The sequence below is a fragment of the Pseudophryne corroboree genome, chromosome 6 (genome assembly GCF_028390025.1).
Source record: "Pseudophryne corroboree isolate aPseCor3 chromosome 6, aPseCor3.hap2, whole genome shotgun sequence".
NCBI lineage: Eukaryota > Metazoa > Chordata > Amphibia > Anura > Myobatrachidae > Pseudophryne > Pseudophryne corroboree.
The window spans coordinates 726,727,940-726,743,054 of NC_086449.1; the positions used below are offsets into that span (position 1 = coordinate 726,727,940).

The 15,115-nt window shown below is 42.7% G+C and overlaps 1 protein-coding gene across 3 annotated transcripts in view; it reads right to left on the bottom strand.

Annotated features, from left to right (window-relative positions):
• LOC134933319 (uncharacterized) overlaps positions 1-15,115 on the bottom strand; it is a 197,550-nt gene that overhangs the window by 150,582 nt on the left and 31,853 nt on the right. For 2 of the 3 annotated variants that reach the window (XM_063928427.1, XM_063928428.1), the window contains 2 exons: positions 12,766-13,181; positions 12,507-12,678 (listed from right to left, as the gene is read on the bottom strand). The exons of the other annotated variant lie outside the window; for it this stretch is intronic. In XM_063928427.1, the coding sequence (XP_063784497.1) occupies positions 12,507-12,678; positions 12,766-13,181 (588 nt within the window). The remainder of the gene's footprint in view (positions 1-12,506; positions 12,679-12,765; positions 13,182-15,115) is intronic. 3 annotated transcript variants of the gene reach the window in all.

The following is a 15,115-nucleotide window of genomic DNA, read 5'->3' on the forward strand; positions in this document are numbered from 1 at the left end:
AAAGAGGTTGGTTGGGAGATATTTTGAGATAAGCAAAGTGATGTACGTTGGTGTAGTTTGGTTTATGGCCTTGTGTGTGAGTAAAAGTATTTTATATTGAATGCGGTAGAATACAGGTAACCAATGGAGGGAATGACAGAGTGGATCTGCAGATGATGAACATCTAGCGAGGAAGATTAGCCTCGCCGCTGCATTCAGAATGGATTGTAGTGGTGAGAGTCTCGTTTTGGGAAGACCAGTTAGGAGACTATTGCAATAATCAATGCGGGAGATAATGAGAGCGTGGATTAGCGTTTTAGCAGTGTCTTGTGTAAGGTATGGTCGAATTTTGGATATGTTTTTTAGATGCATGTAACATGACCTTGAGACAGATTGAATGTGGGGAACAAAGGACAGATCAGAGTCAAGGATGACACCTAGGCAGCGAGCTTGTGGGGTAGGGTAGATAGTCGAGTTTTCAACAGTGATAGAGATATCAGGTTGGTACAGACTATTGGCTGGTGGAAATATAATTAACTCTGTCTTTGAAATATTAAGTTTGAGGTGGCGAGATGTCATCCAAGATGAAATCGCAGAAAGGTATTCAGTGACACGGTCCAGTACAGATAGGGACAAGTCAGGGGAAGATAGGTAGATTTAAGTATCATCTGCGTTCAGATGATACTGAACTCTAAAAGAGCTGATTAGTTTACCAAGAGATGAGGTATAGATGGAGAAAAGCAGAGGGCCCAAGACTGAGCCTTGCGGTACTCCAACTGAAAGAGGTAGCGAAGAGGAGATAGGTTAAGAGAAGCGATCACTGAAGGAGCGATTAGATAGGTAGGGATAAGAACCAAGAAAGGGCTGTGTCTTTAAGACCTAGGGATTGTAGTGTCTGTATGAGAAGAGAGTGGTCTACAGTCAAATGCAGCAGATAGATCTAGAAGAATAAGTAGTGAGTAATGGCCTTTAGACTTCGTAGTGACCAAATCATTAACCACTTTAGTCAGAGCAGTCTCTGTGGAGTGTTGGGAACGGAAGCCTGACTGAAGTGGGTCGAGTGTAGGCAAGTCTCTCAAGGAGCTTAGAGAGACAAGGGAGCTGAGAGATAGGGTGGTAGTTTGAGAGAGCATTAGGGTCAGAATTTTGTTTTTTTTAAATGGGCGTAATCACTGCATGCTTGAAGAGTGAAGGAAAAATACCTGTAGAGAGAGAGAGATTGCATATGTTAGTTAGGGTAGGGATGAGCACCAGAGACAGAGCTTTACTTATTTGTGAGGGTAAAGGATCAAGAGGAGAGGTAGTAGAGTAGCAGGATGAGAAGAGTGATGATACTTCATCTTCATTTGTGGGATCAAATGAAGAGAGAGTGCCAGAGGGTTCAGGCAAAGAACGGAGCAGGTCACTGGCTGCCGAAGAGCATACCATTTAATCTCGGATCATATCACTCTTCTCCTTGAAGTAGGAAGCAAGATCCTGTGCCTTGATAGTGGCTGGTGGGGTAGGTGAGGGAGGATTCAGAAGTGATTTAAATGTATTAAAGAGTCGTTTGGGGTTAGAGGCTTGAGCAGAGATAAGAGTTTGGAAATATGTTTGTTTGGCAGTGCCCAGGGCATTTCTATAAGAGTGGTAGACAGTCTTATATGTGAGGAAGTCACTTGAAATACGAGATTTACACCACTGACGTTCAAGTTTTCGTGTGAGTTTTTGTAGTTGTCCTTGTTAATTTGGAGTGCCATGGTTGACATCTAGGCCTACGTGGAGTGTGATGGGTAGCTGGAGCCACTTCATCAAAGGCTAGTTCCAGAGTCTCATTCAGGTGTGATACAGCCATCTCAGGAGAAGTGAATGCAGAAATCAGTGAAAGCAGTTGTTGGAGTGAAGTGGAAAGTTCTTGAAGATTAATTGTGTTAATATTTCTGTGGGTTTGAGGAAGATTGGAGGTCTTCAGCAACACAGGGTTTGAATTAACAGAGGAGAGAATGCAGGTGATAAGGTTGTGATCTGAGAGGGGGAAAGGAGTGTTAGTGAGTTCAGAGACGGAGCATAGTCTAGTTCAAGGCAGTGGCCCTCCTTATGAGTAGAGGAGTCAGTCCATTGGGAGAGGCCAAGAGAGGAGGTTAGAGGGAGTAGTTTGGAGGTGTGAGCAGCAGATTTTGGACAATCAATAGCAATATTGAAATCACCCATGATAATGGTGGAGATGTCAGAGGATAGGAAGTGAGAGAGCCAGGCAGAAAGATCTTCCAGAAATTGTTTGGGATGCCCAGGTGGGCGGTAGATAGCTGCAACACGCAGAGAGAAAGGAGAGTAAACCCTAATGGAATGTACTTCAACTTATGTAAATGTGAGTGATGGAACCTGTGATAGAACAGTGTATGCGAAAAATTGGGAAAGTAAAAGTCCAGCTCCTCCTCCATTATGGTTACCAGGTCTGGATGTGTGTGTAAAGTGGAGACCACCATGTGCCAGTGCTGCAGGGGAGGCTGTGTCAGATTGTGTGAGCCAGGTTTCTGTTATAGCCAGCAGATTGATGTTGTTGGATATGAAGAGGTCATGGATGGATGTTAATTTGTTACAAACAGAGCGTGCATTCCATAAAGTACATTTTAGTGATCTGGAGGGTGATGGAAGACATGTGCTGTTTATGAGGTTAGCTGGATTTCTATTTTGCTGTGAATCAGGTGAATGTGAGCGATGCAAGTGGCTGGGTCCTGGATTTGGTGAAATGTCACCAGCTATCAGAAGCAGAAGTGAGAGATAAAAGTGAGTGTCAGAGGTTTGTGAAAGTTTTTTATAGTGAGAGGTTGTAGATGTTATTGTCACTGAGTATAGGGAAGTAAAAAGCTCATGAGTGCTAATAAGAAGGGAGTGTATAATTGAGGGGGCAACATGTACAGAGGGCTGAGTTGCTGGGAGACTGAATGATGCAATGGTCTTTATAAAGAGCAATGCAGAAAATCAATTTGTGGTACATAGTTTGTTTGAGATCAAACCAGGGTTATCTAGGCTGAGAGCGTAAGGTTTCACTTATTCGAGTTAAAAGTTCAGGTGCCTATTTATTGGTGTTGTTCCGCTGTATGTTAGCTGTGCATGATAGAGCAAAGTGACAAACACAGGTACAGTATGTACAATCACATGCAAATCATAATGTAACTGGTTAATACAAAATTGGTTGCATTTTGTTCTTGGAGGTCATGAGGATTATAGTTGGTAAAATATATACATACGCTGAAATGCACAGATGTTTTAGATTGGGAATGAAAGGAAGTGTGGTTGTTTTTCTGTAATGTTGGTGGGATATTTCCATCTGTTTTCATCCTGGTAAGTCCTGGGTAAGTCTATATTGTAATATTTTCTTAACCCTTTTAAAACAACCCTTATAATACAACCCAGTTCAGCCAGGCTGCTGTTCAGCCTAGCATCTTTCCTTGTGAATGGTAAGTATCCACGTGTGTCTGGTAATTGCAATCAATGCCTAACACGCCACCCCCCCCCCCCCCCCCTGTTACAGAGCATACAATAAAACTCAACTAAAACAAACAGTGAGATAGCAGTTACCAACTATTTCAAAGTTATAATAAAGTATCATCCTAGAATACAATATAGCTTATAATATACAAATTGAGAGTGTAGGTTACCTAGTCTAATATCAATATCACTGCAGCATGTATATTCTGAGCAGATCCAAACTGCAAATGAGTGTAGGTTACCTAGTCTAATATCAATATCACTGATCTGGCACATGTTGTGAACATATTACACTATGTATGTGTTATTTGTTTTTATTTCATGAGTGCCCATGGACCCATTTGGTGAATTTTTGATCGCATGAAAATTCCTAAGTGTAAAATTACACTTTCTTTCAATTTGGGATCAAAAGGCAGCCTTTGTGGCGCATGGTAATTTATCTAATCTTTTTTCTGTATAGAGTATCCTTTTTCACGTAATAGATAATTTTGTGCTGCCAAAATGTTTAAATTAAGAGAAGAAAGATTAAAAAAAAATTGCATAACCTTTTTGATAATCCTGAAAGTGATATCATTTTAGCTGATGAAGATCTAGATAATTTATTATATAGATTGGAGGACACTCTTATAAAAGAAAACATTTGGTGGGAGTTGGTAACGCTGGAGAAATACTTGGCCTCTAAAGTAATTCTAAAGGGTCTAAAAATAGCAAAGAAGGGCAGTTTTTCGACAGCCTCAGAAAGTTTTGAACATAAGTGGGATATGATTATTGAAAATTGTTCCTTTGATTTGATGCATTTAATTATAGATGAAAGGAAAAAAGAACTAACTAAATTAGATGATGAAATTAGTGAGTTGAAAAAACTTGTAACTTCATTCTCCAACCTCCCTGATTTCAAGGAAAAAGAGAAAATCATTGAGAGCAGGGTCGCTAAAGCGGTGAAAATACTTGTTACAAGAAAGACTAAAACTTTGTACGGGATAAAAATGAAGATGTTTCCCCAAAAACATCATCAAGGGTTAATAATACGGATGACTCCCAATTGGTTGGTAACACCAATAAGAATCACAGGCAGGAACCATGGAAAAGGAAAGCCATAAACTTTCAAGCTAATAAGACAAGAAGATATGGGAGAGATTATAGAAGAGCCCTTGAAAATAAAGATTTATCACATTCCAACAGTTCACTGTAGCATCATGACCAATCAGATAGATGGGAGATAGAAAATAAGAGAACCATACCAGATTGGAGGAATGAGAGAATAAGAAATGAGAGAGAAAGGGACAGATGGGATCATTCCAAATGGAAGGATAAAAAACCTAATTTGGTATATCCAAATCGGTAAATTCCTTTGGATGAGGAAAATTCATTAATTTCATCACCTTTCTTTTTAGAGTGGGAGGAGACCCCCTGTTTTGAGATAAGAAAAACAAAGAGGGAGAGGGGGGGGGGGTTAAAACAATGTATTTAAAAAAAGCAGAAGGATTAAGAAAAATAGTAAGAAAATAGGAAGACACCTCTATACGTCACAATGTGAATCAGGGATGCCCCAAAAATCTAAGGATAATGAGTAAAAGAGAAAAAAATGGTGTGTGTGCGTACTGTCTTTAGGGAGCAGCTGGATAAAATCAGGGGTTTGTGAGGCCCCTGTTTCATACACTATGTGCGTGGAACAATAATACAAGAGATAGTGCCTACAGGAGGAATCCGGAGAAAGGTCCTAAGTCCGTACGGTGAATATATTCTGGAGTCAGATATGCAGTGAAAGGTTATTTTATTAATTGATACCTGCATACCAATTTTATCTTACATTATATATTAATTAAAAAGCCATATTTATGTATACCGTCTAGCATCACTTTTTTAATTAACATTTATATCTCCATACAATATAGTAGCGCTGGTTATCTCTTGTACTAAGGATAATGAGACCTTGAGGGACAAGGTGAAAATTAAATTTTCAATTTGAGTTCACATGTCCTTTTGGCAGAGGAATGAACTCTTCTTGAAAAAGGATTAAAGTTTTCCCCATCAACAAAAATAGATCAATTTAACACATTTATTGACATACAAAAATTCATAAAAAAGTTGACTTTGAAAAAGTTTTTTTTAAATGAAATCCAATGAAGAGTCGAATAATGAGGTAATTGAAAGTATTTCTTTTAAGCCCAAATCTATTTTTTTTCCTTCCCATCTTAAAGGATGTTTTTTTAGAGTCTTTTAGTGCATTGGTTTTAGAGGACTTGGAGAAATTGAGTACTAATAAAGTTAAGAACAACTTAAAATATAAAGATATACAAGCTCTCAATACATTGTCTAAAGAGAAAAACCTTATAATTAAACCAGCGGACAAAGGAGGAGCTGTTGTAAGGCAGCTAACTGATGTTGATACATATAAGAAAATTAGGGGTGACCCCACTAAGAAAATTGGTTCACAACTATGGACTCTCAAAGAGCATTATGTGAAAAAAGGGGCAATTACAGAAACAGAACTTAAATTAGTTTTAATTGAATGTACTATTGTCCCAACAATATATATTTGACCTAAGGTACATAAAAATGCGCTTAATCCACCAGGGTGGCCTATAGTCTCTGGTGTAGATTCTCTGACTGCCAGTTTGTCATTATACATCGATTCCTACCTTCAGCCCTTAGTTGCGATGAATACATTTAATTTGAAAGATACTGGGGATGTCTTAACATTTTTAGAAACCGTGGAGTGGAGTGAGGATTATTTTTTAGTTACCTCAGACATAAGCTCTCTCTGCACTATTATAGAGCACAAGCAGGGTATAGAATCAGTTAGAAATATTTTCAGACAATCCCCTTTGGATTCTAATCTTAAAGACTTTTTAATAGATGGCATAAATTTTATATTATTAAATAATTACTTTGTGTTTAAAGAGGAGTTTTATATTCAGAAGAGAGGTACCGCCATGGGCACTACGTTTGCCCCTAATTACACTAATATTTTGGGAAGCCATGTCAGTATGGACCAACAACCCCTATGGGGCAAACCTAGTATCCTGCAAAGATATATTGACAATATTTTATTTACATGAAAAGGTGATAAGGAAAATTTGGACGTTTTTTGTACTCATCTTAATAACAATGATAGGAATATTGTTTTAACATTTTAAATTAGCCAAACTAGTAAAAAAAATTTAGATTTGACTACTTACGTTGAGAATGGCACTTTAAAAACGAAGAATTATATTAAACCCACTGATTCCAGGTCTTAGATCAGTAGGGATATTTGTCATCATGATAGATGGTTAGAATCCATACTATCAGGACAATTCAAAAGACTGTTAAATAAGGATTTTGAGTTGAATTGGTTATTATGATATAGTGTGATTTTTAATTTAGCACTGTTTGAGTAATAATGCACAGACACTTTTCCCCTTTTTCTGGTGCACTTTATTCTATTTTCTTATAAGTATCATACAATAGTTTTTATTATATGAATGTCTTTCATTATAAGAATGTTTTTATTTGTTTATTTATCTTTCTTGTATGTGGAACTTCAATAAAATGGCCGCCATACATGGATTCCTATACGGATCTACTTCAAAATGGCTGCGATTACAAAGAGAGACAAACAAGGATAATATGGCCTCATGGGATTTCCAGTCGACGATTGCACATTGTTCTATGATAGATGGGGATCTCAATCTAATGAATCGTCATTTCCAGGAGCTGTGACTGAAGTTGCTTATGACAACATCCATGAACGATCATGGACCCATTTGGTGATTTTTGATCGCATAAAAATTCCTAACTGTAAGGTGACACTTTCTTTCCATTTGGGATCAAAAGGAAGCCTTTGTGGCGCACGGTATTTTATGTAATCCTTTTTCTGTACAGGCTGCTCATGTGCCCATAGTAGGTGTTTTCAGTGGTGGATAAGGGTCAGAATGTGCACTCTGACCAGTCTGCGGCTACCCAGCTACATGTGATGCAGTCCCACTGTGTGTTCTGAAACTTTTCTGTCATAGCCTGCATTCACTTTTTCATTCAATTGTGTTACAGTATCTTTTCTTCTAAGTAAATTGGGTGGGAAAAGATTTTTTCATACCAATAATATTTATTTATTAATAATTTACAGTTTCATATACAGCAGGGCCGGCTCCAGGCCTACTAGCACCCCGAGCGAGAAAATGTCAAAGCACCCCCCTTCCTCCCCATGCTCCTGGAAAAGTGGGCGTGGCCTCACAATTTCATTTTATCAAACTATAAATATATTTTCACACCCCCTCTATGCACACAATTAGCAGCCTTACACATAACAGCCACAGTAGTGTTCCTTACACATAAAGTCTCCAGTATAGTGCCAGATACACATAATGTCTACAGTAGTGCAGTGCCAGATAGACATGGCATGCCCCCCAGCAGTGCCAAATAGACATGACATGCCCCCCAGCAGTGCCAGATAGACATGACATGCCCCCCAGCAGTGCCAGATAGACATGATATGCCCCCAGCAGTGCCAGCTACACATGATATGCCCCCCAGCAGTGCCAGATAGACATGATATGCCCCCCAGCAGTGCCAGTTACACATGATATGCCCCCCAGCAGTGCCAGATTGACATGATATGCCCCCCAGCAGTGCCAGCTGCACATGTTATGCCCCCAGCAGTGCCAGATACACATTATATGCGCCCAGCAGTGCCAGCTACACATGATATGCCACCAGCAGTGCCAGATAGACATGCTATGCCCCCCCAGCAGTTCCAGATAGACATGATATGCCCCCCAGCAGCGCCAGCTACACATGATATGCCCCCCAGCAGTGCCAGCTACACATGATATGCCCCCCAGCAGTGCCAGATAGACATAATATGCCCCCCAGCAGTGCCAACTACACATGATATGCCCCCAGCAGTGCCAGATAGACATGATATGCCACCCAGCAGTGCCAGATAGACATGATATGCCCCCCAGCAGTGCCAGCTACACATGGTAATCCCCCCAGCAGTGCCAGATAGACATGATATGCCCCCCAGCAGTGCCAGCTATACATGATATGCCCCCCAGCAGTGCCAGATACACATGATATGCCCCCCAGCAGTGCCATATACACATAACATGCCCCCCAGCAGTACCAGATATATAAATGCCCCCACAGTGCCTGATACATAAATGCCCCCACAGTGCCTGAAATGCCCCCACAGTGCCAGATACATAAATGCCCCCACAGTGCCAGATATGCCCCACAGTGCCTGATACATAAATGCCCCCACAGTGCAAAATACTAATGCCCCCACAGTGCCAGATACAAATGTCCCCACAGTGCCAGATACATAAATGCCCCCACATTGGCATATATGCCTCCACAGTGTCAGATACATAAATGCCCCCCACAGTGCCAGATACATAAATGCCCCCACAGTGCCCAATACATAAATGACCCCACAGTGTCTGAAATGCCCCCCCCCCAGTGCCTGATACATAAATGCCCCCACAGTGTCTAAAATGCCTCCACAGTGCCAGAAATGCCCCCACAGTACCTGCTTTGCTGGGAGGGGGAGTGCTGTGGGCCACGGGCGGACTTGCTAAACTATTCAGTGCGTGCAATGTGCGCTGCGTGCTGCACGGTGCCGGCGTCTGACGTCAGCACTGCACAGTGTGCACAGATTAGAACAGTGTAGGGCAGCAGGCTGGCTCCAGGCTTGAATATGGCGGTGTCAGCGTGCAGCACCAATAAAGGGTGGCGCCCTGCTTGGCTGCTCTATTCGAACATGCCTGGAGCCTGCTCTGATATACAGTATAGTGCTTTACAATAGAAAATCATAGTATAGGCCAGCCCCTTAGTTAAAAGACTCATGAATGATACAGTAAAGCCAATGTTTGACCATACTTGTGTACTCTCCCAGAATGGCATGGGGGGCATTCAAGTTCCCTGCAGCTGCCTGGTGCTGCCCACTTCCTAACTACAGCAGGGGACGGGCCAACGATGATGCGATCGCACTGCTCAACTACAGTATGTCACGTCATGCTCTCTGACCTGGCAGTCCCCTCCCTGGAATGCAGTCTGCACTGTATACCGGGTCATCTGTGCTGATTAGCAGTCACTGGGATTTTTGCTGCACTCTATGGTGTCACTGGAATTTTGACAGTGGTTCCCAAGCTGGGTGCTGTGGCACCCTAGGGTCACACAGGGCATGCCATTGGTTGTGTTCCAGAACAAAATAACACTATTTATGGTCAGTGTGACAGGCAATGCCAGCACTGGTGGCTGCCAGTTATAAAATATGTGGACAAACAGAAATGCAGCCTTGTTCACCACCGCATTATTGAACCTAAAGGTCTATACACACTAGTAGATTTTCATTTCAAAAGACTTTGATAACATCTCTGAAAGATATAACTTTCACCCAAAGTAGTGCATACACACTGAGCTATTTTCCCAAAGAGCAAAAGATTTTCAGGAGGCGAAAGACTTTGCTGAAAATCTTCCATTAGAAAGGCTATTTACAAAATGGGCTGGGTTTGAATTCTAAGTTTGGGAGCAGGGGCCATTTTATTACAGTGCATTTTTGTTCCTGGTTAGCCACCTAAACCTTGTGTTAGGCGCCGGGGTCCGCTCGTCGGTGCGGCCCGGCGCCTAGCAACCAGGGACGCCGTGCGCGTACAGCCGCCGGCTCCCTGGCAACGCTAGACGCCGGGCGCACTGAGCCGCACGGACCCTAGCAACGGGGACGCCACTGGCGGACCGCGTTCCCCGTTGCTGGGTCCATTTAAATTAGTAAGGGCACCTGTTTCCTGGCCGTGCAGCAAGGCAGCTGCACGGCATTCATGCAATCAGCACTGGCAGCAGTTGATTGGAGGGCTTCGGTTTATATGCTCTTGCAGTGCCTCACACAGACGCCGGTAATAGCTTCCTGTATGCTGTATCTGTTTGCTGAGAGTGTTTCCAGTCCTGCTGTATCCGGTCGTTCCTGTCCTCAGTTGTCCTGCACTCGGAAGTCGTCATCTGTTCCTAGAGTCCTGACTGAGCACCGTTAAACATCCAGTGGTGTTCATGAGTCGCGGCGTAGCCGTGTGTTGCGGCTTGGCCGCTTTATTACTTATTATTTATTATTTGTGTTTCGGAGCTTTTGCGGAGGATTCCGCTCCCACAGATCCACTCTGGTATCCAGCGGTGCTGGGTAGGAGTAATGGACTAGTGGATTTTGGTTGTCCTTTTACCTGGCGGTTTTTCCACGCATACTTCAAGTTTGGTTAGTTAGCTTGTTGCCCTTGGCCTGTTGTAGTCAGAGGTCCTCTTGTCATTATCCTGCCTCGGATTTCCCTTTGTCTCTCACTAAGACCGGGGGGCACCGGAGTTGGGCAGACATAATCCGCCTTTCAAACGTGGCTGCCAGGGGCTCAAGAAACCATAGTCTCGCAAGGGATTTCCGATAGCACGGGTGAGACAATAGAGTTAGGGCGCCAGGGGCAACTAGTCTTTCCTGCTCCCGTAACCAGCATTCCCTTCCAGTACTCTGGCCATTGTCATAAGATCTCCTCCGGTCAGGAGTACTGGAATCATAACACCTTGTCTCAGTACTAGTGTATTATTAGTGGTGATTGCCTTTACAAAGTGCTTTTTTCTCATTCTCATTGATCCAATTCACTAATAGGTACTAGCACCATATGCTGTGGTTTGGTGGTGAATGACAGGGAGAGAGTCCAAAGAAGGAGAAGGGAGCACTTTTGCTGGACCAAGCATTGGCTTCTGCATCAGGATACTCTGTCGCATACGCTTCTTGCCGAACTGCGTGAGAACAATCTGGATGACTGCCAGAACTACCTTCGGATGGATGCCACTAAATTCAAGGAGTTATTGGGTCTGGTGACGCCATTCATACAGAGGCAGAATACCAAGCTGCGGAGAGCCATACCAGCCAAGGATAGGCTGATAGCCACCCTGCGATTCCTTGTAACTGGAAGATCTTTTCAGGACCTGAAATTTGGGACACTGATCTCACCCCAGGCTTTGAGGACAGATTTGGCCACCCCTGACCTATACATACAGAATATACTCAATATTGACTGGTTATTGCAGTCCACCAATGGTTTATCTCTATGTAAATGTAGTAAAATATTGGAGGATAGTAATAACATGGGCCTAACCTCTTTAAAGTGTCCCCCAGTTATTGCTGTCAACATTTAATTGTTCAAACCTTTTAACTGTACTTTACATAAAAATAAAAAAGTTACACCCCTAAATATGCTTTAAATAAAAACACAACACCGTTTTTAAGTAAACATTACTAAACTTTAGTATCAAGATTGTGAAGAAAATCAGAAACAATATTAGGACTGGATTCATAAACTTGTATTGCCAGAAGTGGCCACATAGCTGAGATCACTTTAACAAAACCAAGAACATGAGGCACTCCAACAATTGGGGACATATAGCAGCAATGAGGCTGACATACTAGGGGTTCAGAAAAAGATACAAAATGAGGACAAATAAGTTAAAAGAACATATTAAAGAAAAAAGATCACAGCATTCATGTACATGGAACAAATCAAGTCCATGGACCACCCTTATGGTCTAAATGAGCAATCCCAAAACATCCTGGATTAAGAAACTGTGAGAATATAAAAAGAACGAATTTTGAGGAACATTAAATTAGAAAACTGCTTTTTTTTTTAAAAAAATCACAAATGTAAAAAATCAGGATCGCCTTCACTGGATTCTACACTCAGCAGAGCAAAGTAAAAACCACTGGAGGATGACGATGAGGTGGTGGGGTGGGTGACTGTTGTGGGAGGGACACCCGACGGATGAAATGGGGGGCTAGATGGAAGATTTGCCCATGCGGAAAAGGTGGAGGGTGGATGGTGGATTTGGACACAGGTAGGTATTTGAGAATGAGCCTGAAAAGTGGTAGATGCCACTACGATAGGGTTCTCAGGCAACTGATTCTTTTGGCACATTATTGCAGCAGCACATGCCACTTCTTTATACCAAAGCGCTTGTTCCTGCGACATTTCACGCAATTTGGCAGCCACATGCATTCCAAAAATGGAAAATTTATCCGCGGGATTTTGAATAAATACCTCTGCGTTCCTCAAAACTCGCTCTGACAATGTAGGTGTCCCAGCCATCGCACTTGATGCCGCAACTCCTTTTTGATGGTACACGGGGAGTTAGAGTTGTCTGTTCCGGCACACTCTCTAGTACGACGGCTTCTGGAACACCTGCTAACTCCATTTCCAAATCCGGAGTTGGCTGAAATTTTAAAAAAAAATTAAGCACATGTAGTATACTCTTTTACTTGAAGAACATGGTATGTGAAAAAAATCTTTATTTACTTACCGGATCCACCCTCTCAGGATTCTCATTATTAGCCTCTGCCATCTGCCCCAGAGGGTTTGGCTCCACCATACTCCGGGATTGGGTCACTGTTTTTTGTTCCAGGGTAAATAGAAGGTCATAATACCATAAGGATGGTTTATAGACTTCACTTGTTCTTGCACTGGAACGCTGTGAATCTTTAACTTGATAATGTTCTTTTTTGAAGATGGTCCTCAAATTTTGTATCTTATTCTTCATCCAGTTTATGTCAGCCTCATCGTAGTCCTTTTTACTATAGTCCACCAATTGTTGTAATGCCCTTAACTTTTTGATTTTGTCAAAGTAATCTCGGCTTTTGGTTCGCCACAGACATTCATTCTCGCGATACAAGTCTATGAATCCAGTCCAGAAGGTTTGATCACGTGATTGTGGCATTTCTGTAATCAAAAATATAAAGGGAAATAAGATAAGAATTATATGGCAACATACCAAGAAGTTAATATGCCGGAGGAATACCGGCGGACAGGGTCTGATCCTACTTGTGGGGATCCACGTCACCCATAGAGGTGGAAGAGAACGTTGTGGTGAGCAAAGCGAGGCAGCAATCCCGCAATGGGCCTCATTGCGGTCACCTGCTTCCGGCATTACGGCTACCGACTTATTCATATACAATGGTGGGCAGTGACGCCGGTAATGTATACATTGCTGGCCTGTGCCTGCAATGTATACGTTACCAGCTTATTCATATACATTGGTGGCCAGTGGCGCCAGTAACGTACACATTGCTGTCTTACATAAATAAATATCATTGGCGGCCAGTGTTGCCAGTCAGGGCTGGCTCTTTCTGTCTCCTTTCTGAGGCGGTCTTCCTGCAGTTGCTGCCAGGGATCTGACCTTCACAGTGAAAACCAGGAAGCGAGGAGCCGTCCTGCCTGCTAGCCCTCACCATAACTTCCACCACCCCTAACCCCCACCCCACCACTGCTTTCCTTCCTGGGCTGATGTGTGCAATGTCCTGGCTCATATACAGGCAGTGACCTCCATTGTATTGTCTGGATCCCATTTATTCAGGAGCTCCCACTAGTACCGTATGTTCTAATGCATTCATCTATAAAGTAGGGTCTACTGTAGGGAATAATGTAAATAAGGGCACTACTGTGTGGCATAATGGTAATTGTGGGCACGCCTGTGGCATAATATTAATTGTGGGCACACTGTGCAGTGTAATGTGAATAATGGAGGATGTGGAGTAATGTGAATAAGGGGTGTGAATAAGTGGCGTAAAGTGAATTTTGGGAAGTACTGTATGTGGCATAATGCGAATTGGGGGCCCTATATTGCAGTGCATATAATGTAACACTGATTATATTAATGTTGCATTACTGATGTACTCTAAATAATTAATATAGATACTGAACACACACGCACATATATATATATATATATATATATATATATAAATATACATACATACATACATACATTTATATAGGCTTACCATACTATCCCTTTAAACTGGGACGCTCATGAATTATACAGGTTCTGTGGCTGGCTGACTTCAAGCCTGCATTTCACCTGGGGCCAGCTAGAGAACTTGGGCCCCCCACTCGCTACTTCCGCCACTGCTCCAGCGGCAGGTTTGGACAATTCTGTCAAATGCATGATACCCATATGAGAGTGAGTACCGGGGTGGGGGTGTTAGGGTCTCCTGCTCTGTGCTGCCACGTCGTCATGGCAACCGGGAGACAAGTGCTAGTGGAGTAACCTGACCGTAGCTGATACTCCGATTCGGGTCTTTTGCTGTGCAGTGGTTACAGGCTCTGTGCACGGCAGGGGATCCGGTGCTGGTTTTTGTGCTCACAGTCTGTGAGGTCTGAGTGGGGCGTGGACAGCACCTGCTATATAAACCCTCTTCTCAGGTTAGGCAGATGCTGCTGAATCTTTGTTGGTTAGTCAGTTCCTGAAAGCTAGCTAGTACTGTGTAAACTTTGTATTTGTTTGTTGCTTACTGCAAATAGGCCTTGGGATTTGGAATTACACTCTGCCAATCCAGACCTAGCAGTAAGACTGGAGTCAGTCGTTTAACCTGCTGGGGTTCTTTTGCTACTCTGTGAACCTAGCAAGTTTGCGGCTGTATTCTCAGACTTGCCTGCCAAAATCCTTTCTCACTGTGCAAGGTGTTCAGGTGTCAGTTTCGTGGCAGTAAGCTGAACCAGTGCACTGCAAGTGAGGACTAGGATTGTGGAGATTCTCCTTGTGTCTATTATTCCATCTCTGACCAAGGAGTTTACTGCCACACCCGTTGGTAACCCTTTAGGGTTTTGCTGTTGCCCTTAGCAACAGCATTTCGGGTTCTCTACGTATTAAATCA